We start from the raw sequence: 23,782 nt of genomic DNA, 5'->3' as shown, positions 1-23,782 counted from the left end.
AGGACATGGCGTGGATTACACACGGATCAGTCGGTTTGTAATTTGGTCGTAAAAAAAAACAAGTAACTTGGCGTTCCTTGAATTTGTTAGATGATTTCTGTGTCGGCCCTTACCGTCAGACTTACCCGTGTCTCGTCATATCAGCGGTTTTAAATCACCCCTTTCTTTACCCTCAGATGCTTGTTACATGCGAGCCGGATGATAGAAACATCCTCAACACGCTCACCAGGAAGTCACACACTTTCTGCTAAATGGGACATTACACAGACACTAGAGATCTAGCAGGGTAAAGTCTGTTCTATGTCCGATACAACTGATTCTGGACATTTGCATTCTTACAGCTCGGTCAGGTATTGTCTAGATAATTTTAGGTTTGCAGTGCATGTGTGAAAGGGGTTTATGACAGGCTAAATAAAAGCGTCTCACAGCCGAAGATGGAAGGCTGATAGTTCCTGGACTTGAATGGCGGTATGAATGCTGGAAAGAGTAAACACTCGTTTAGATAAAGAGAAGTGATCTATAAATGATGAGCTCTGCTAACATTAAGGTGTTATTTCACACTGAATGAAGGTTGATAGCATCACCATTAGCACAGTTTATGTATTGCATCCACTTTGCTCGGCATTGGTCGATAAAAAAGAATAACATCGTCCTCTCCTGTCCTCCTTTTTTCTTATCAGGCTCTTTCACTTCTCACTCTGTCTTGTCTTGCTGCAACATTCATTCACAAATTCTAATGTGGAGTTTTAAGATGAATGGAGTCAAGTGTTAGTTTTACAAGCAAACCTTTAGAACTGACCAAGGGCTGAACAGTGTGTGTGTGTGTGTGTGTGTGTGTGTGTGTGTGTGTGTGTGTGTGTGTGTGTGTGTGTGTGTGTGTGTGTGTGTGTGTGTGTGTGTGTGTGTGTGTGTGTGTGTGTGTGTGTGTGTGTGTGTGTGTGTGTGTGTGTGTGTGTGCGTGTGCGTGTGAGAGAATCAATCCTCGGAAGTCTCTCCACAAGTCTCTCGTTGAAGAAGTCTTGCATGCCTGTGGATCCACACGCAGACACACCATGCTCGCATATGCTGGGAACGTCACAGCTGAGAGGGAGTGTGGCATAGTTTAAGGATTTGGAGCAGGAGGTTGGCAATTGTTCGCTCTCCTCATCTTTGACCTCACCTGACCTCGGTGAAAGCAGAGGTTACCGGATCAAAGGCAGCCACGGCTTTTAAGGCTCAGTTCTCCCAAATGAAACAAATAGCCGTTCCAGCATAGAGAATTGTGCTCTCATGCTTTAATGCCCATTGTTTGATACAAAAAGTAAGGCCTTCTGGTTTGAAATTATACATAATGGATGCAATCTGAAAGTAAAGCACCTGCTCAGACGTTGAGATGGCCCTGATGGTAGCGCAGTGTTAGTTTAGTTAATGTTAAAGAATGTTATTGATCTGCTCTCAGCTAAAATCATATAAGTAGAGGGCTGCAGGAATGAGTACTAAAACCTTGAAAAGCCTTTTTGTACTTCCAGTTCCCTTGTCTCAAAGTCTTTTTTTTTAAATGAGTATTCATGTAGACACCTGAAATAAGGTCTGTGGTTAACACAAGCTTATGAGATTCACGCTTATACACTTGTACGTATCTTGAATGAGACTACAGGGATGGTTGGGGACGTTAAACATCATCAAACCAAACACACGTAATCAAATTGAAAGCTGATGGTGATGTAGTCATGGAATCGTGGTCTAGTTCATTCAAGCCTTTTCTTTTTTAAGATTTTTTTTGGCAGTTTATCAAGCCTTTATTATAAAGGACAGACAGGAAATGGGGTGAGAGAGAGAGAGGGGGACACATGCAGCAAAAGGGCCGCAGGTCGGAGTTTAATCTACCGCCGCTGCCTCAAGGACCTTCAGCCTCTTTACATGGAGCGACTGCTCTAACCACTCAGAGCGTTTATAGCCTTTTCTGATTGAAGTGTAAACCAGTGGTTGCATTTCAATAATAATATAAAATAATAGCAATAATTATCAAAAATCCTGTGGAAAAATCCCATTGTCTTTTTGTCAAGCGAAACAGGCCGATGCTAACTTCCTGGTCGGTCAACAAAAATATGTATGACCGTATTGTGTTATAGTTATACAAATTCCTGTTTTCAAAATACATAATGCCCTAACTTAAATTTTATTTTCAAATTAATCATTTATTTATTGAGGTTGAATGTTCAGTGCTGAGTTTGTTTTGCCGAGAGCTTTTTTTTCTTATTTAGGTTAAGGGCTCCCAGTTGTAATGCCAGTGTTGCTCTCAGTTCAAATTTCTAATGAATTCTACTGGATTGTGTGTGTTTGAGTTACAGAAGACACTGGACCACTGTGGAGTTTGTAATGCATGATTTTTTTCTTTCAAGAAAAGACTCAGGGCTGTTAGAGCGTCTCTGGGTGATTTGAGGAGAGCAGCTGAGAATGGCAATGAAGATACTTGGTCGCTCTGTAACTCTCTCTCTCTCACACACACACACACACACACACAGACACACACACACACACACACACACACACACACACCCACCCACACACACACACACACACACACACACACACACACACACACAGACACTCACTCATGTATGTGTACATGCCTACACGTTGATCTACAGATTTGATGAGTTGTTTAGTATCCAAAGTGTCAAACATTTATCCTTATTAAACAGCTTAAGCCATTAATCGAATATCAAATATGTCAAATAATTTTCCGTCAGAGGAGTAATTGACTAATCGCTCCAGCAGTTAAACAGAAGTGCTTACTCAAAGATTTGGCAGATAAGAGTATAATTTTTCTAAAGAAGTATTAGTTATTAATAAAGCAGATCGGAGTGTTAATGTGAACCAGATGCAGATACTGATTTGAGATTAAACAGACTTAACTGAATGAAATTTGATAGCTTTGTTGGATGTAATTCAATTCAAATAAGATTACACTACTGATAATAAGATAAAAATTCATGCAGTGTGGTCACACAGATCGTGTGCTGGAACACATATAACTTGTGCGCACACATAATCACTGTTCCAGTGCAAGTGATTAGTGTAAGCAGTTATTATGCTTCCTGTGTGTAACAAGTGTCCAGATATAAGAGAGTAATGGACAAAGCACAGGCAAAGAACATACTCCAGCAAGGCAATCATTTTCTTTATCGGGACATCTCAAATTGCATTATCATGCTTGGGGAAATGGCTTTCAGTCAGTGGTATCTGGTCTTGCATTTGTCTATCGTGTGCATGTTGAATCTTTCATATAAACTCGCAACTATGGTATGTGTAAATGAGATTCTGGGCTGGTTTTGCATTTTGTGTTGACACGTGAAATCCCAGCAGCTATATGCTTGCAATTACAAGCCCACAAGTGACATCATACTTAAAAAGGAGGGGAGGATTAAGGTAAGGAGTGGGACGTGTGGGTGGCAAGAGGGGGAGGGGAGTATAAAACATGCAAGGAGAAAAGAGAGAAAGAGAAGAGTGAGAGTGAATGCGCAGCACTTTGTAACAGGCTATCACAGGTTAATTTCCCATGAGCTTCTCTTAGAGGAACGACTCTAGTGTCTCCCACAGGAGTGTTTACGCTCACACCTTCAAACACACACACACACACACTTCCATGGTCTAAAAGCAAGTTGTTTTTTTTCTTATTTCTTCTGCTGCTTGAAAACAGTTGCAAGGGCAAGGCTGCTTTCAAAAGGTTTGTATGTGCATCAATGGAAAGAGGTGTTTGTAATGTTTATTACAAAGTCCCAGCAAGCAGTAAAAGCTCCATCGTCATCACCATGACAACAGCCCAGTAACAACAGGGAGAAAACACCCATCTCAACCCCCCCAACCCCCATCAGTTGTGTGTATGCAAGAGTGTGTGTGTGTGCGTGCATGCATGCCTGATTTCTTGAATATTTGATAGTGTGCATTTGAGCAGAATTTGTGTGTGTGTGTGTGTGTGTGTGTGTGTGTGTGTGTGTGTGTGCGTACATGTGCGTGTGTTTGTGTGTGTGTGACAGAGAGGGTGTCCATTAGGGAGTATCCCAGCAGGTACTGTCTGTGTCTGAATGATGGACACAGCCCTAATAGCTCTGCCTGTGTGCCTCAGTGGGGAGTGGTCACTCACACACATACACACACACACACACACACACACACACACACACACACACACTCCATTGCTGCCTCTGTATGAATGGAAATTATATCTCAGCGGCGCTCTCCCACTGTCTGCCTCAGCCAGCCAATTGTTCAGCTCGCTGCTCAACCTCCATGAAGAGATGACATCATTGCTGGCCAATGGCATCGCAGCTCTAGGGTGTGCTTCTTTCTAACGGTCTGCATGATCAGAGGTGACGAAGAAGGTTGTGCGTGTGTGTGTGTATCTATGCTAGTAATAGGGAGATAAAAGTGATTGATATGCAGCTGTGGTCGACCTTTAAGATCAAACTGATTGTCATTTCTTTCTCATCATATCCCTTCCTTACCTCTCTTCTGTTCTCCCATCTTTCTCCCTCTGTAACTATTTTCCTCTCATACCCTTTTTTCTGTCTCATCTTCTTATCTCTCCAATTTCATTGTCTGTTTACCTTTTGAGCCCTTCTTTATTATTGCGCTTTACAGCCTCATCTTTAGGTGCATCTTTAGCTGCTGCATCATCATCATCTCTTCCTGTGCATGTGGTGTGTGTTTGTGTCAGGTTCCAAAGCCAGTCGATAGGTCATTGTTCGTACTGTGACTAGGCAAAATTTATGTGTGCACTGACACAGCAGGGGGTAGGATGACACCGTGACCAAGCTACAGATAAAGTTGTTCATGATACACTTCCTCACTGTGACCTTCCATCTAAAGGGAGCATTTGCGTCATGGTTTTCCACACATGGGCTTGCATTTGTTGGCTTCGTATTTAATGGACCGATATTAGAAAGCGAGTAGTTTTTTCACTTACAGAAGGTGCAAAGTGAGTCCCGTTTTCAAGGCAGTGAATCCTGTTTTTTTCCTCCCATTCAAGCTTAAAGGTCCCATGTTCTAAAAAGTGAGATTGCCATGTCTTCTTTTTTTTAATTAAAGTATCAAAATGCTCAAATGCACGCAGCCTGTGTTCAGAAACTGTGCCTTTAAACAAGCTCTCAGGACAGTTGTGATGTCAGACCTGAAAACAATGACCAATCAGAGCTGACTGGGCTTTTTTGGAAAGGGGACTTAAAGAGACAGATGCTATGCTATTCACAGAGGGTGAATACAAACATATATATATATATATATATTCAGACAGTATGAGAAAATGAATGTGAACATTAAAGCATGTAAACCTGTTCTTGTAAAAGCCCAAAATATAAGTATGAACCTGAAAATGAGCCATTTAAAGTTGAGCCAAATCCCTTAACATATACAGTTAAATGTATATATGATGATAAACCCCCCCATCAAAATCTGTGGGTGTAGTTATCTGAGTTTGACCGTGTTTGTATCCTCATTCCAGTTCAGCAAAGCTGATTAATCGTCTGCTGTCAGTCATTGATTAATTAATTAGATGCTGTGTCACCATATGTGTGTGTATCCAAGGCAACGAGGCTAAGGTTTAGGCCACAGCCATTAAAGTACAAGCCACAAAATAATTTTGTTATTGTTAACAATGACCCTCTGCACTGTCCGTCAGTTGGCCACATTGATGAAGAGAGTGTATAAATTGCTCTGTGTCCCAGAACTTCTCCTTAAATCACTAATGAGAGATTCAGATTTCTATTTTCATTTTCAACCCAGGCCTTCCTCTCCATCTTCACCAACCCCCACCTCTAATTTACTCTCTCTGCAGCCTGTCCTTCAGCTTCCTTTTTGTCCCACTCCTGTTTAACTGCAATTGAGAAATGCATTGTGGGTTTGTGGTTTTTCCTTCACACCTGTCACTGTCAAGATAGATGGTACTAGTATGGATGGTAATGGTACTGGCTTGCAGTTAAATGGCAAGCATGGAATGGATGCATGCGTGCTTACGTGTATGTGTGTGTGTGTGTGTGTGTGTGTGTGTGTGTGTGTGCGTGTGTGTGAGAGAGAGAGAGAGAGAGAGAGAGAGAGAGGGAGAGGGAGAGAAAGAGAGAGTATGCATCAGCTGTGCACATCTGATTGATTGCAATAGAGGTTTAAATCCATGCACGCATGTCTGCATCTTGACGTGTGTGTGTGTGTGTGTGTGTGTGTGTGTGTGTGTTAACAGAGGATGGTCAGTATTGATGAGTCCATCCATCATTGTGCTGACCTTTTACCCCAAAAAGCCTACAAATTGGCCATTAATGGTTCTGGCCAGAAAAGAGAGGATGACAGAGAGTGGCACAGCCCTAAGGGATAAGTGTGTGTGTCTCTGTGTGTGCATGTGTGTGTGAGTGTTTGGGTTGCATCTTCATCATCTGAAGAAGAATTGCGACCAAGCTGGGCAGAGGTGTTTGTCATTGTGAGTGAATGCTGATTTAACATACCACAATTAGCATATATTTTATTATAAGGTCTTTTTTAAAGTAATATTTTTTCAATTTGCCAACATTAATGATTCTCCAATTCTTCTGACCTACCAATCACAAACTTTGCTCTGAGCTGCCAAAATGAAAGGTTAGATTTGTATTTTCAGCTACGTGAAGTAACTGCACAGGGCATCTTTCAGCTGACCGAGCAGTCAACAGCTCATTTTTCAATTGAAGACAAAAAGGAGGATGTTTTTTACTGAGTGAAATGGTGTTAAAATCAGTGTGGGCTCTCATCAGAGCAAATATAAATTCTTTATAATTCAATTATACAAGTGAGAGCCAAAGTAACACATTCCCTGGTCTGTGAAACATATAAACTTGGTGCATGCTGCCTGACTCGAACCATAGTAGCTTTCCTTCTCTTCAACTCTCGAGTTGAATGTGCCAATTTTAATGTATAGATATGCCCGTAGCAGGCTGGGTTGTCGAAGTAGAGAAATAAGGAATTCAAATGAAATTGGTGTAGAAACGCATATTGTATACTTTTTAAGAAAAACGTTCATATACATTAAAGAAATAGTCGATTGAATGCCTTAAAGGTCCCATATTGTTAAACGTGAGATTTCCATGTCTTTTTTTTATTTTAAAGCAGGTTGAGTATATAAAATGTGTGTGTGAGAGAGAATATATAAATGAAAGTATCAAAACGCTCAATCCACAGAGAAATGCACACAGCCTGTATTCAGAAACTGTGCCTTTAAATGACCCGCCAGGACTTCTGTAAGGTTGTGACGTCACATCTATACTAGGTAGAATGTGCCGGTGCAGTGCCATTACAGTCATTCTTCAACTGCAATGACAGTGCAGACACAGAGAACGTAGATGCAGAAGACCGTGAACACTGACCTATCAGAGCACACTGGGCTTTTTCAGGAGGGTTAAAGGCTTAAAGAGACAAGCGCTAAAATGGAGCGTTTCAGACAGAGTAAATACAGGTATATTCAGACAGACAGTATGAGAACAATGTATGTTTTTTCTACATTAAAGCATGTAAACATGTTCTAGTAGAAACCCTAAATACAAATATGAAACTGAAAATCACGTTAAAACCTTTAATGCTTAATTTGTTATACATTTCATTCTCTCTCATCGTCCTCCTAATGCATTGCTTCTCTGCGTTTCTTTCTCTGTTTCACTGATGGAACAAGGGGATGCTCCTGCTGTTGTTATACATACACACATTCACACACACAAACAGCTACACACCCACACTGACAGACCGGTTGAATGGATCAGTGAGGGAAAGTGCACAGAGACAGGGAGTGATATGTGGTTGAGAGATGGCAGGTTAGAGCAGGAGGGAAGGATGTACTGACAGTGGAGAGACTGAGATGATTAGCTGAGAAGAGGAGAAATCATTTTTAGTGCAGGAATAAAGGAATGGAAGAGGAGAAAGACAAAATGTAATGGAGTGAGTTGGCAGGATAATAAAGCACATATTAAGAAAGAAAGAGAGTAAGAGGAGACATACAGATCAGCCAGCCGTGATGCTTGAAAGAAAGAAGAAGAAGAGGAGAAATCAGACAACTGACCTCCATTCCCTTTAGATTTTTTTCCCAGAACAAGAGAAGTTCGGGGGATGATAAGAGAAGAAAAAAATAATTAAAAAGCAATAAAGAAGTGCAGAAAAGTCTGCTGTGTTAACCTAAAGAATGGTAGGTGGAGACGGTGAGTCAGATGTGTGTGTGTGTGCGTATGTGTTTGTGTGTGCGTTTGTGTGTACATTCAAGTGGTCTATAAATTGCACCGCAGTGAGGGACAAGTGAAGTATGAGAGCCAAAGAAAAGCAGGCCGAAATGCACTGATTGAACAGCAAAGCCTCAATTCCCTTTGATTGCTCTGAGCTTTAGCCAGCCAGGAAAGATGGACACGGTCCATCCAGCTGTGCCAGTCAGGGTTAATAAACATCTTGAAAGAGAACTGTTCTAAACAGTTTCTACGTGATCCAGATTTACAAACTGTCAGGGTTTTATCCTATATATATATATATGTATATAACATGGGGCGGCTGTGGCTTGGTGGCAGAGTGGGTCGTCCTCTGTTCGAGAGATCGGTGGTTCGATCCCCATCTCCCCCTGGTCCACATGTCGAAGTGTCCTTGGGCAAGACACTGAACCCCGAATTGCTCCCCGTGCTGCGCATGGGTGTGTAAATGTGGTGTGAATGGTTACATCAGATTAGATGGTCTGTAGATGTCCACTGCCATCAGTGTGAATGAATGGGTGAATGTGACAGACACTGTGAAGCGCCTTGAGTAGTCAGATGACTAGAAAGGCGCTATATATGTACAAGTCCATTTACCATTTATATCATTGCTAAATGTGCACTGGTAATGTAGGATGCACACTTATTTTAAAGGTATCAGGTGGACTTTTGACCACTAGTAGTGATACAGAGCAATGTTTTCAAGATTGTGCCCTAAGGACAGTCATGGACACAGGAGATACAATACACTACCTGCCTGAAGTCAAGCCACAGTTTGCTCAGTCAGGTTTTATCTTACTTTAATGTAAGTCATTAACACAGAAAGCAAAGTACACAACACAAAATAATGCCACAGCGATGGTGAATTAGTCTTTAGCTATCAGTGTTTCCTCTAGGATTTTTATCAGCAAAGGGAAAGAGTTAATAGAAAGTTTCTGTTGCTGGCGTTACACAGGTTAGACTCAGGACTATTGGTAGCCACCAGTCCGCTGTGACCCCCACTGGGGTCTGCTCATGCTGAATTTGAGTTGCTAATGTTTGTAGTTAGAGGTTAGAGTTCCTGTCTTTTCTTCTTTCTTTACTTTTCCTTCTGGGCTGGGCTGTCTTTTTTAACGATGGTTGGGTGTGTGGTCACGATGTGTGTTATAAAGACGTGTGGAGTGCCTCATGGAGATGCTAGCTTTTGAGGAATACTCAGGCCATACTACCTTCACACTGTCCGTTGTTTTTGCGAGCATTGGCGGGGCCTTGTCTGAGGGGCATGCTTACTACTAATCCATGGACTGGCTACGTGTGTAGGCTAACCTCAGCTGCTCTCTGGTCATTAAAAACAGTCCGCCTGTGTTTATTTATTTCCCTAATTTTCACCCTTTTCAGCTCACTCCAGGTTAGGACTAGTGATAGAACGACACCTAGACCAAACTAGTCCATAACACTACTGCCACTAACTGAATGTCCATCTCTGGAGATGCTGCCCGATCTTCTCCCTCTTTTCTCCCAGTGAAATAGTCTCCTAGCGCTATTTTAGTACAGGACAAAAATTCTGTACTCATGCTTTATTTTGTTGTCATGACTTCGCGAGTGATTGACGCCCTGTCCCTGTTTCAGAGAGAGAGAGAGAGAGAGAGAGAGAGAGACAGAGAGAGAGAGAGAGAGAGAGAGAGAGAGAGAGAGACAGAGAGAGAGAGGATGACCGTTCGTCCGTCCGAGTTCAGTGGAGCAGACAGTTAAGTGAGTCATGTCGGCCTAATTGTGACTTTATTTCATAAAATTTTGAAGAAGTGGCAGCAATACATTTTCAGTGATGTATTCAACGGAATCACAGGCTATTAGGTCACTGGATTTGTGTTCATTGCTAAATGCTTTATACTTCTTCTAAAGTTCCTGCGGCGAGTGATGCTAGCTAAGCTAACTGAGGGCTGGAATCATGACTGCTAAATGTTGTACTTGTCTCAAATCTTCTCAGCCATGTTGTTGGCAGAGACCTAGGTCACCAAACTGTAATGTGTGTAATTTAAAGCATGAGTCATTGTAAGAAAATAGCAAAAAGCTGTATGATTCAGTTAGCTGCTGATGCTTACTTTGGTGTGTTTCCATGACTTTTCCTTCAGCTATTGTTAAGGTTGTGCTATCAGATTCTAATTAGTTTGGATTCAGCTCAGATTTTGGAGGTAAAGTTGTCACTAAACTTAAGGGTTTAGCGACATTTTAGATGAATTCACTGGTGTGTCTATCTTCATTGTACTGTCTTTAAATGGAAGCTGAATTCTGATTTGTCAAGCCCCGTGGTCTTCAGTCAGGGGTGAACTACTTGACCAATAAGAACAGAACCCTAGAAAAAGATCATATACACACAATCATACACACAATGGGATACTCCATGATAACTGCTCCCAACCAGCCATGTTTTCCTCTTCAATACACCCCGCTGCACATGACAGAGCAAAGCACACATGGGGCACATTAACCTCTCTCCGACACACACACACACACACACACACACACACACACACACACACACACACACACACACACACACACACACACATATTTTAACACCAGCTGGGGCATGCAGAATATGGAGTTACCATGGCAACAGCATCTATAGGTGTGGCACTGCTGAGTCGACAGTAAGGGAGAGGGGTGCGAGCAAATCTCAATGTAGGTGATGCAGTTTAATGTTTGGCATCTGGCGGTAAAATATTGTTATTTAATGGGCATCTTTCCATCCCCTGACTACTGTAACAGTCTTTCCACATTACAGGCAGTCAGATAACAGAAATCGGCAGTCAAGCACTGTGTCAGCACACGTTCCTTGTTTCTTTCTTTGACACATTTCCATGCAGTAGTTGCGTTTGTAAGCAAATAAAACATTTTTTTCAGTGTTTCTAAAAGCTGTTGGCACAGTGTGTGAATATGTTTTAGTGAAATCAACAAAACGGAGCCTATAACAGTTCTGTAAACCAATCCTTCTTTTAATTTTGGCTTTACATCTTAAGTATGCATGACCAAATAAGCAACATCAAAGTAAAAAGATTGTTAGTTACTTTCATTAGGAATTTAACACTCACCAAATGTCATCAGGTTCATATGAATTCTTGCTGCATCCTAATTGGTGTTCAGAAGTATGACATGACCTTTATACAACTGAGCCCATTTCAAATTAGTGGAAAAGAGCACATAGAAAAACTAAATATAGCATATATTCTTGTGTACAATCCCATCACTCATAGCAAGGAAGCTAATGGAGAAAATGTGTTTTTAAGGCATTTTAAGCTAAACAGGTCAGTTAACACCCGACCCCTCAATCTGCCCTCTAGTTATTGGTTGAGATTATAATTTTGCGCGTGTTAAATTGTGTATCCAATCACACCGACGCAATGTGTGTGGCTACACTGCTATGTTATTAGTAGAAGTAATAACTAATTTGAGTTGAATTAGGTTCAAGCAAGCTATCTAATTCCATCCAGAGAAACGTGTAATTGAATCTGTGTAATCTCTAATCAGTTTCTGTGTGACACTCTGGGTGACATCAACACTCCAATCTGTTTTCTTTAATAACCAAACCTGTTATCTCTACATTCAGCTGTGCGTGCACTTGTCATTTGTAGGAAAAGGGAGTTTGTGTCTGTTCGGACGCTGTTGGGAAATGTTTGCTGTGTAGATGTTTACTCCCCTCACTCTCCTGAGAATGCTTGTGTGTGTGTGAGTGAGAGAGAGAGAGAGAGAGAGAGAGAGAGAGAGAGAGAGAGAGAGAGAGAGAGAGAGAGATGGTGTGTGTAGCCTATAGGCCTATTTGGCAGAGAAAGCTTGGGTCAGGAGGCAAGGGAGAGACGTGCAGGAGTTTACTGAACAGTCAAACATCATTAAAATCTTCTCTGTTTTTTTGTGCGTGTGTGTTTGTGTTTCTCCGTCTATTCAAGTTTGTGGGGATGAAAAGGTGTGTTTTTTTTCTCTTTTGCATTTCTGTGATATCTAGGTTACTTTTGTCTGTTTTCTCTCTCATTGTCGCCGACATTGCTGTCATGTGCAAACACTGTGTATACAGCAGTTTTTTTTTAGTTTTTTTTTTAGAAATGAGTCAGAAAAGATGCAATTCAATTCACGGGAGTGACAGTATCGTGGATACATACATACATACATACATACATTCATACATACATACATAAATACATACATGATAATAATATACAAATCACACATGCAGGACAGACAAATTCAAAGAGGACTCTCAGACGCTTGAGGCAGCTGATTGTCTGCACATTGATACAAACACACATAAACACCCACACACGCAAGCACACACGTGTGTTTCACTCTCAGTAATGGTCCTCTCATCAAAGTGCTGATAGATGTTGCTTACCAGGTTGATTAGAGAGAGGGAGAGAGAAATAGGGACAGGAAACGGTCTTTGAGCCAGAAACAAAAAGCAGGAAAAGAAGTGAATCACAGAGGAAATTACATTAAAATATCAATGTCAGAGTCAAAGAAGGACAGAGAGAAAGATGGTCCATAGAGAGGAAGACATTAATGTATTAAACGATTTTTTTTTTTACATCTTATGTTTTATTTTCATAGTTGCCGTCTTCATTCATATCGGTTTTCACAAGATATTACTCCCCAACATTATTGATGATGTCTAGGGACACAGGAGGAGGTCGTGGTTTCCCAACTATGTTCAATAGAGGAAGCATCACACATGGTCAGACATGCTTCTTGTAAGTTTGATACACACCATTTCACAGTTCGACGAAATGATTTTAACCAGGGAAGGGAGCTTTGAAGGTCCGTACACACCAAACCCACATCAAATAACTTGTGGTGGCAAGGAAGGCCAACTGTTGCATTGCCTCATGTCATCTGTGTCTTGGCCAGAAATTTGCACTTAAATGCAATGCAAAAGACTACAGCCAATGGCAAACTAGCAAATACGTCCTGCACCTGCACGAGAGGAAATAACTGTCCATACCAGCAGGCGGTGGTAGTCTGTATTTGTCATTCAAAAAGGGAAACCAGAAGAAGGACAGGACAGATTCAAGACACGAGTTAGCCAGCTTCTAGCCCTTTAACGACACAACATGATGTTAAAAGAACAAATTATATTTCCTGTCCGCATGTGAAATACAGTACCACAGCCGTTTCTGCTCAAGAGCTCAGTGGCTGACGATTAATCTCACCTGATGTAACAAGTTTGTTTTCAATCTCACGCCCTCTTGGCTTTAGTCATTTGTTTACTTTTCCTCACTACCGTTTCTGTTCTCATGCACTGATACGCTTAAGAGAAGGAGTTATTTCACACTTGGGATGTTAGGGACATGTCTCCCACTCCAAACAGTGTTCTTACTGTCCAGCCACCATAATCATAATTAAAATGAAATGAGATATGCTCATCAAGGTCACTTTCAAAGCAGTTGAGTTTTATTAGAAGAAGACAGTGAATGGCGGGCGTTCGTTTTCCCTGGAGTTGTCTCTCAGGTGCCATAGAGCCAACTGCCCTGTCCTCTTATTAGTGGAAGTTGTACCTGCTACATAATATTCAGGTTTGTTAGCAAAAAGTCCTCTGCACATTGTTTTCCCAAAAGAGACCCTATACATTGTTTGATATGTATCATGAGGCACAGGGTCTCCATCAACAATAATGTTGGAACAAAATTGTGGAAATAGCATTCTTTAATTTGCTTTTGTCTCTGTCACTGTCTCTGCATGTCTATACAAGCTTTGAATGTGAGTTAACAGAGAGAGCGAGCTCAAGGGAAGGGATACGGTAACCTGGGTAAAGTGAGAAGGAACATAGCTGACGGAGAAAGCCAAAATGTTCAGCGAAATGAGAGAGTAGTTCCGACAGAAAGAGTAACGCAGTGCAAATTGCCACTGTGCTTCCTGCAGTCTCAGTGGGAGTGTAGCTGGATGTCATATCCTGTCCACCAGCTGTCACTCAATCCAGGGGGTCTCGTCTCTGACACCATGCTGACTGACAGCTCACACCAGTGCTCTATATACATGTGTGTGCATATATATTTCTGTAGGATATATATGGCCATCCAGCTGCCTCAAGGGGGTGAATGCCCTGTGTGCGTGTGTTTGTGTGTATGCGTTTGCAGGAGAAACTCATTGCTAACGACAGTAGAAGGTCACTGTTATCGGCCTCATGTTCTCGCCCTGTCTCTCCACCAGTCGACACTCTCTCTCTCTCTGTCAGAAGTGGGTTCTCTGATACTGTCTGATCCTGTGAGACATCAACACTGTGATGTGTTTGTTACAAGTGCTTGTGCCACACAAAACAGAGTGGAATCAATACAGCAAAAAATAGAAGCTTTTTTTATCTCAGGAACTGCGACTGTTCTTCTTCCTTACAGTCAAAGCTTTGATTCTCATTCCAAACTGGTTCGGACCAAACAGTTAATGGATCCAATTTCTCTCCATTTTCTTATATATGTATCAATGGGGTTTCATTGCATTCATTTAGTTTCTTTCACATGAGATCATGTGAAACAGTGTGTTGTGTAACAAAGTCTGAATCTGCAGTGCTAATAAAAAAGCCGTCCTAATTTGTGAAAGAAGTCTAATTACTGACAGCATTTTGACCTTGTAAGAGAAGGGTTATTCCAGAAAGTGTTTGAAGCTCTCAGTTTTACTTTTAAACCTTCATCCGGTCGCAAGTACAGGTGTCAGGTATCTAATAAATACCATGTGTCAGCTCTTCTGCATCAATTAGGCTGATATGGAGGGAGACTCCCGGTGGACGAGCTATAGCGCTACTGCTAGTGAGCTAATCTGTTTGCATGCGAGCTGTTATTACACCTGTTATATAATAAATACCACAGTGGCTGTGTGTTTGATTGTGTTGTTTTATGAGTTGTTCAAATGGACACATTTTAATAGGAATTAATGAATGCAATTATTATTTTTCATGTGCAGCTGTGTTGTGCATGTCTTCAGTGATTAACACCTTACGGTACAAGTAGCCAAGCGGGCCCCGCCAGATACGTGACGTTCGCCTTGCAGGTCGCAGTGGTCCATTGAGAGTCTCTCCTTGTAAGCAGCACATTGTCACCATTCTGCTCTCAACATCACGTTAACAACCTTGGTTCTTTTATAAAGTCTGAGGCCACTTATCAAAGATTATCTTTACGAAAGTAGGATATTGACTTTGATCAATGTATGTTGTTTGTGCATACTGTACATGATGTAATTTCCATAATGATTTTAAAGTGAAAGTGAATTTTGGACTTTTTAACAGCTAAAGTAGAAAAGTGCTATATGAGTGCAGTCTCATTTACCGTAAGATTGACTGTTACTGTGGTTCAGGCTGGTTAAACTGCAGTCACTGGGGAGCTTTCTTTATAGCATAATTACAAAAATAGTTCCTTTAGCTTTGATTGAGTGCCCTCCTCACCCTGCTAAGAAAAAAACACAGGGTAAATATAAAAGGTAATGTTAGCAGCACTCCCTCTAATGCTCATATCATTTTACATGTGTGTGTTGAAGACCCGTGTGAACCAGAGTGAATATAACAGTGGAAATCAGGCTGGAGGGCACAGGGGGATTACAACAGTCTGGTGAGGGGTGATATTGGCCATGTTACGAACATGCACATTAACTCCTATAATGGCCCTGTGTGTACGTGGGTGAGTGGTTGTGTAATGGGAGATAGGAGGATTCTCTTTATGAAATAATCCTGGTTTTTATCACCCAAAGGGGATATGTAGAGCTGAAGGGGGTGAGAGGAGGAGAAAGAGGAAGAGCAGATCAAGGGATAGAAATGTTCTTTAAGAATTGGACCTTTGAACCTTGGTGTGTGTGTGTGTGTGTGTGTGTGTGTGTGTGTGTGTGTGTGTGTGTGTGTGTGTGTGTGTGTGTGTGTGTGTGTGTGTGTGTGTGTGTGTGTGTGTGTGTGTGTGTGTGTGTGTGTGTGTGTGTGTGTGTGTTTGTGTGTCCAAACTCAGCCCCCTTCCTCCCCCCACTGTCACCACCACCACTCAAGGCGTTTCCATGACAACGGGGTTAGAGGCTAGCCCATGAGCTGAAAAAGAAAGAAGATGCATCCTGACATGAGCTCAGATCAGAAGTGCTGCAGTCTGCTTAGAATGCATTCCTCTCTTTTGTTGTTTTTTTGCAATGTGTTCCCCTTTTTTATCACTTTACATTCATGCTGGTAAATGAGACACATTTCCCACTGCAGGTTTTTATACTCGTCAGCAATTATCTTCCATTTCATTTCTCATTCATGTCTTCGCTCTTGGAGTTTTTTGTTTTTAGCGGCATCCCTTTAAATGGCTCAAAGTACTTGGCTTTGTGCTCTTCTCGCAACAGTTAGCAAACAAACTAGTTCAACCCCAAACAGCAACATGCTGCTTTGTGCCAGAGTTAAAACTCTACCCCACCGTGTTGTGCATTGTAAATACCTGTGGCTGTATATTTTTATCTTAACATCGACCGATCACATGCAGTGATAAGAGGGTTTAAGTTGAATCTTGTGGTATAATGAGTGAGTTTGTCTGTTGAATCGAATCACGCTCATTAACTGTGTTCTTAGAACCCTGTATGCCTATGCAGAAAAGAAAGAATACAGCAAGAATGCAAACTAAGCGTAATAAACATTGAAGATGACCAAGTCATCGTGGAACAGACAACAGAACAAAACCAAGAACCGCAGTAACACACACACACACACACACACACACACACACACACACACACACACACACACACACACACACACACACACACACACACACAATCACAACGTGCTAAACCAAGGCGTGGGCTTACATAATATATGTATAAATATGTGCATACATTTCGAATTTCTCCCCATTATCATCCCTTTCATTTATTTTCCTTTTTTGATGGCCGTTTTTTTTCTCTTACTGATGTTGAGTGATAGCAGTGCCAATTATCACTCGGGGCGGGAGTTGGTGATGTCATCAGATGAAACCGTCTGATTGGCCTGCCGCGAGGAAAATAGGCTCAAGTGCATGTTGGTGTAAATTAGGTGACGGATCATACTGTTTTGTTATCTATAACTCGTATTCACACACGCACACACACACACACACACACACACACACACACCTGACTCACCCCTATCTGTGTAAACTATACAGCACATAATGAATGTTTCTAAGCCTGTCTTTTTATTAATGGTGTTCTTATCTCTGGTGACCTGGTGTTACTCTCTCTCTGACCAGCTTTCACCAAAAATAGAGCCCCATCCATTTATAGTGCCACCCATGTAGAACATACACATATGCACACACACTTACACGGATGAATGCACACCCACACGTATCCTGCATGCGACACACAAACACACACACGCGCGTACACACCAATCACTTTTCCTCTCTTCACTCCCCTGGGGAAACAAAGTCCTGCATCAGCTGCTAAATTGCCTAAACTCTCATCTGCTAATGGGCTACCTGTCTTCCTGTGTATCTGCCACTCTGTCTACATTAATGAGTTTCTGTTGTCTGCCTCAGTGCCTTCCTGAATGTCTGATGTCTTGTCTTTATGAATGCCGCTGGTGGTTTTTGTATGACCTGTCTGCTTCTGTGCCTCTCCAGCCTGACAGTCTTTGCTGCTCTGTGCAGCTGTTGTGTTCATGGATGCACTCTCGTCTTTAAAATGAAATATAATCATGTGCTTGTGTGCTGCCGCTGCTGCTCCTGCTGCTGCTGCTAATATACTCGCAGTAAACATACAGTGGAGTAAATAAGAGAGCCTGCTTACATTTTATAAAAAATACAATAAGAGCATTACTCGTAGCAATTACAGTAATAATACCAGAAAAAGTAGCAAAAAGTAGTAAAAGTAGTAATACTAGTTATAGTGGTAGAAGTAGTACTATATTACTTCTAATATCGTCTAAAAGGATGGACACAAACGCTAGCAGTAAAAGGAGTAGTAACGGAAAGGATAGTAGCACAGCGTTGTAGTCATATTCCTCGCCAGCAGGTCCATGCTGAGCCTGTCTTGTGAAGGACTTTCTCCGATCTCTGCTGAGATGTATCTTCTCTTCAATGACCAAGGCGTGGTGCCGCCAAGATAAGATGGTGTATCTCTATAAAGTATTTCCACTATATTTCCACATGTTAGTGGTGCAATTAGAAAGTTTAAGGGTGTGCTGACTAAATGTCTTTAGCACTTTGCCTTCATTGATAGCCTTCTATCAGCAAAAAATATATATACATATATATCCGAATCCCAAAATGGAAAATCAACTACCCAACAATCGAATATCTGAATACTTAGCTCATGGTAGTAGCATTTGTAGCTAAATGTATTTTGTAGTAAGTCGTAAACCTTTTATATACTGTGTGTGGTTATAATTCGATATTAACAGCTTCAGTCCTAGTATGGTATTTATTATTTATTATTAGCAGCAGAAGTACTAGTAAAAGAAGCAGAAATGGTAGTGTAGATATTAATACTTGTACTAGTAGTATTATTGGGATGATAAGAATAATAAAAGTATTGGTAGACATCGGTCTATAGTATCAGAATAACCGTTGATATTAGTAACAGTATAGCACACACTCGGTAGAGTTACTATATGATAAAGTATGGAATTCTAATTCTTATTTTGTTGGGATACAATAAAGTTGACGTTTTCTGTGTCCTTGTCAAATCCCTTTTGTCTATCACTCCTTTATTGTCAATCCATTTTTCCTGCCTCTTTCAAAGTGTCCCCCCTGATGTCAGCCTATTTCATGAACCGTATCATAAATAGAGCCCCACTGACATTTCAATTTGCCCCATAACCCTTCATATATACGGTATATATATACACACACGTATACACACACACACATATTAATACACACCAAGTTCATTGTTGAGCATCAGTTCAGTGGCAGGCCTCTCCTGGGTTTCCAGGGAGACAAGGAAAAGCAATAACTGCACACTTGACCCCTCTGCTCTTTTATTGGCCTCTGCGCACATATACACACACACACACATACACCTCAAATCTAATCTGGGAGAGTGAGCCTCCATGGCGATATTCCTCCATCTTCCCCCTGGGGATTGGAAAAGAGAGGCAAAAGAGAAGGTGAGAGGAGCAGGGAGAGGAGGAAGTTAATAATTTCATCTCGCTGTAACCTGGAGACGATAAGATCGATTGTTTGGCTCTTGTAGTCTCCTCATATGACACACACTCACACAGGAAACACACTCTACACCCATCATCACACTTTCCCGTGCCCGCTCGCTCTCTTACAACGTCCTCACCTCTCTCTCTGTCCGTCACACTCATTCAGCAAAAACTTGAACTGAATCTTGATGATTGTGAAGGATGATGAACGGAGAGAGGAAGATGAACAGTGGGCAAGAAGAAAAAAAGTGTTGCTGAGAGAAAGTAGGAGAAAAATATTTAGCCTGAGAGAGAGAGGGAGAGAGATTAGAGGAAAATATAAGGAGGAACGACAGGCCAGCCTTAGCGACAAGGCTGTTTACTGTTTATTTTGGTCTCCGGTCTCATTTCTCCTCATATTGGCAGAGTTGAGTTGATTTCCTTTCACTGTTTATCCCTGTGTGGATGTCTTGTGTTTTGAGGTTGTTTGTGTAAGAGTTTGCGCTTGTGCGTCCCCTGTTTGTCACGTAACATCGCCGTGTGGAATTTCCTATTTTTTCTTTTCATACCTACTCAAATAGTTTCCGAGTAGAGATCCGATACTTGAACAAATACTTTCTTCAAACATTTCCATTTATTGTGCATATTTTCCTGGATTGAGTTGTATGGTGGATTTAACCGATCATATCACCTGAGAAGTTGGTCTGCTAATTATCATTATCTCAGAAACACGTAGCAGATTTGTATTTAATGGTCCCATATTGTAAAAAGTGAGATTTCCATGTCTTTTTTGATTATAAAGCAGGTTGAAGTCCTATATAAATACCATGAAAGTTTCAAAAGGCTCAATCCACAGAGAATGACAATCCCAATGACAATGACACTGCAGAGACACCGAGCGTGCAGATGCTGAAGACCTGTAAATGCTGACCAATCAGAGCAGACTGGGCTTTTTCGGAAAAAGGGGGAGGGGAAAAGAGACATTTAAAGGGAGCATTTCATACAGAGAGTGAGTACTGGTATATTAAGACAGAAAGTATGAGAAAAAGGGTTGTTGTTTTTTTCTTTAACACTAAAGCATTTAAATACGTTTTAGTAGAAACACGAAATACAGGAATGGACCTGAAAATGAGCGGAATATGTGTCCTTTAAATAACCATGAAAAAATGAAGTGGAATTTACTGTAGAACCCGGATTTCACCCAAATGCCATTCTGCAAAGAGAAATATAAAGCTTTGAAACTGGAAATCTGATCCATTTCTTTGCGTGTACGAATGTGTGTGAGTGTATATTTGGCATTAGCCATCTTGAGTGACCATACTTGAAAGCTAAAGCCGCGTCTCCACTGTACATGAAAACAATAAGAGTGTACTCATGCTGATTTCTGCCTCTTAGTAATCAGGTCAGGGTCGATTGGATTGTTTTGTGTGTGTGTGTGTGTGTGTGTGTGTATGTGTGTGTGTGTGTGTGTGTGTGCGTGTGCGTGTGCGTGTGCGTGTGCGTGTGCGTGTGCGTGTGTGGACGGCAGCACAGTGTTGCTTCCCTGCAGTGTTGTCTTCTGTAACACAGGTGTGTGTATGTTTTTGTGCTTGTCTGTGTGTATTTGTGTAAACGATGCTCTGCTGTGGCTAGAAACCATACACCCTTGTTGTTGCAGTAATCTACTACTACATCCTTTTTTTCGCATTTTTGAATTGTAAGTTATAAATATATTTACTGTATGAACTGAAGACGCTCTTGAAAATGAGATCCTAATCTCTCTGGGATGTGCCTGAATGAATGAATGAATAAATAAATAAGAGTTATATATAGAGAGGTCTATGCTCTATTTACATGAGAATACAGTGTATGAGCTATGTGAGGAGTCCTTTGTGTAAACTCTCTCCCACTCATGTCTTGTTGTCCTCTTGTGTTTGTTCCTCGCAGTTCTCCAAAGAGAAGTACCTGCTGGAGTCTCCTCCCGAGAAACTTCGTAAGGAGCTCGAGGAGGAGCTGAAACTGAGCGCTGCTGACATCAGGAGCCATGGCTGGTACCATGGACACATACCCAGAGAGGTAAACACACACTGTGAAGAACACTGTGGAGTCTGTACACACGCACAACAGAGAACACCGAATTTGTCATGAATGGATGTACACACATGCGACATCCATGGCAATAAACCCTTGAGGTAACACACCTCTTGATCACAGTATGTCCCAGCACATACACTGATACACACACGCACGCACGCACGCACGCACGCACGCACGCACGCACGCACGCACACACACACACACACACACACACACACACACACACACACACACACACACACACACACACACATAAAAAGCCATGTATAACTCCACCCAAGAGTTGGGTGCTGTGTGAAATGTAAATAGAAACAGAATGTGGTGTGATCATAGACTGTATAAAAAATTGACTCAGCATACCCTTTGAGGTACATTTTCTCAACTTGATCCAAGCCTCATTTCCTCTTACCAAAAAAAGGGCACTGATATGATGTTGGGGGGAGGGAGATACGTCCATCAGGCTGACGTAAACCCAAAAAGTGAGGGCCAGAGGCTAGCTCTCACTCAAGAGGTCAACCCTAATTATTCATAAACTTTAACCTCCAATGAAATAAAAAACTAGCCTGGTATAACAAACAACCCCCCCCCCCCCCCCCCTCAGTGTTGTCATGGAGATATGACCTAAACAAACAGATTACAATGTTTTTTTGTACCAGGCCTTAAATAGGTTTATTAATGCTGTGAAAATAACCTGTTTAACATGGGGCTCAATGAGAAATTGCTCTATTATGAAACCTGGTGAACTGCAATTTTTGGCACTTCCTTACTGGATCAACCAGGAAATCGCTGTGGTGGGGGCTTGCGTGTGATAGCACAAAGACAACATTTAATTTGTTTCATGTCATTGTCATGAATTTCTTTGTCATTTGGACTGTGCATCAAAACAACACAAGACAAAGCATTTAAAAGCGTCAAGATGAACTGAGAAATAATACTGGGCATTTTTCTCCATTTTCTGACAGTTTTTCAAGTCATTGGTAAAATAATTGGCACATTAATTGATTATGAAAGTAGCTGTTCGTTCAGCTGTGAGAATTTGCGCTGTTTTATGTTATTGCGGATTGGGTAATAATTAAACTTTGGGCAGTTTAGATGAGCATTTCTCACAAGTTTATGACATGTTTTTAAAGAAATTATTAATCAATTAATTGAAAAATGATCTGCAGATAGTCAAAATTAAACTAATTGTTTGTTTCAGCTTTAAATTGTGTTTTGATTACATTTCATGAAGTGAAACGTGCTTCTGCTGACACACTGATACTACAAAATAACCAAAAACTTTATTTGTTACTTGTCAGTGATCAGTTTCCAAACCTTTAGTTATCAAGAAATCCACTAAGATATGAATAAAAGCTTCAAATGAAACTTCATGTCACAGTCTCTTAGTCCCCGTGGAAGTGAAATCAATTAGAAATCAAATAAAAAAAATTCTGAAAGATGAAGCTGCTTTGGTTTGTATTCCCATGATGATATATTTCAAAAAGCCAGACTTAAATAAGATAAAAGTACAAACCCAAATGTGTGTGTTGATGTGGTTGTCATCCAATAGTATTAGTTGAGCGATTACTTGGCTTTGAAAGCACAGTTTAAATGCTTTACACACAGAATGACACTGATTACTGAATCCCATCATCTGTCACAGCTCAGTAGAAATTGCTTCAGCGTTCAGAAGGAGGCGAAACTCTGCCAAACAGACAGCTGTGTGTGTTGCTGATGTACGCAGACGTGTGTCACAGCTGGTGATAGAGACACGCAACAACAGACCACCCAAGAACTCACACTCACATACACACACGCACACACACACACACACACACACACACACACACACACACACACACACACACACACACACACACACAGCCGCCCACGCACATGCTGCATGCACATGTGGAGGATACCCATTTATAGATGCAGTTGATCAACCTCTGTTCTCTGTCGCTCTCTCTCTCTCTCTCTCTCTCTCTCTCTCTCTCTCTCTCTCTCTCTCTCACACACACACACACACACACACACACACACACACACATAAACACAGATTCAAATCAGCCATCTGTGAGCCTTTCCTCTTTTAATTTACATAAAATATTCATTTATTCATGGTTTGCCCCAGTGGAAACTCGGGGAAACCCTGAGCCTTCCGATTACCAAAAACAATACTTAGTGACTAGACTTAACACACCGTACATCGTATCTGTCCCCAACCTTCCTGCTCGTTTTCTTCCTTCTGTTTTGTTCTTTATCCCTTTTAAAGTAAAGTCTTCCTAAATGTGCAGACGTCATGAGTGTACGGACAGATGTGGCTTTGCTTTTTATTCATTCTTTTATACATGTTGATCCAAACTGTCAAAGTCAAACCTAAAAATTGAAAAGCTTATAAAACTCCATCAGAATTATGTTTAGTAAAGGG

At 41.3% G+C, this 23,782-nt stretch overlaps 1 protein-coding gene across 1 annotated transcript in view; it reads left to right on the top strand.

Moving 5' to 3' along the window:
* sh2d3ca (SH2 domain containing 3Ca) overlaps positions 1–23,782 on the top strand; it is a 55,587-nt gene that overhangs the window by 21,802 nt on the left and 10,003 nt on the right. The window contains exon 5 of the mRNA XM_083929312.1: positions 21,223–21,351. Coding sequence (XP_083785438.1) covers positions 21,223–21,351 — 129 coding nt within the window. The remainder of the gene's footprint in view (positions 1–21,222; positions 21,352–23,782) is intronic.

This window comes from Echiichthys vipera (assembly GCF_963691815.1).
Source record: "Echiichthys vipera genome assembly, chromosome: 16".
NCBI classification, from domain to species: Eukaryota; Metazoa; Chordata; class Actinopteri; order Perciformes; family Trachinidae; genus Echiichthys; species Echiichthys vipera.
This window is presented reverse-complemented; position numbering and strand designations above follow the sequence as displayed.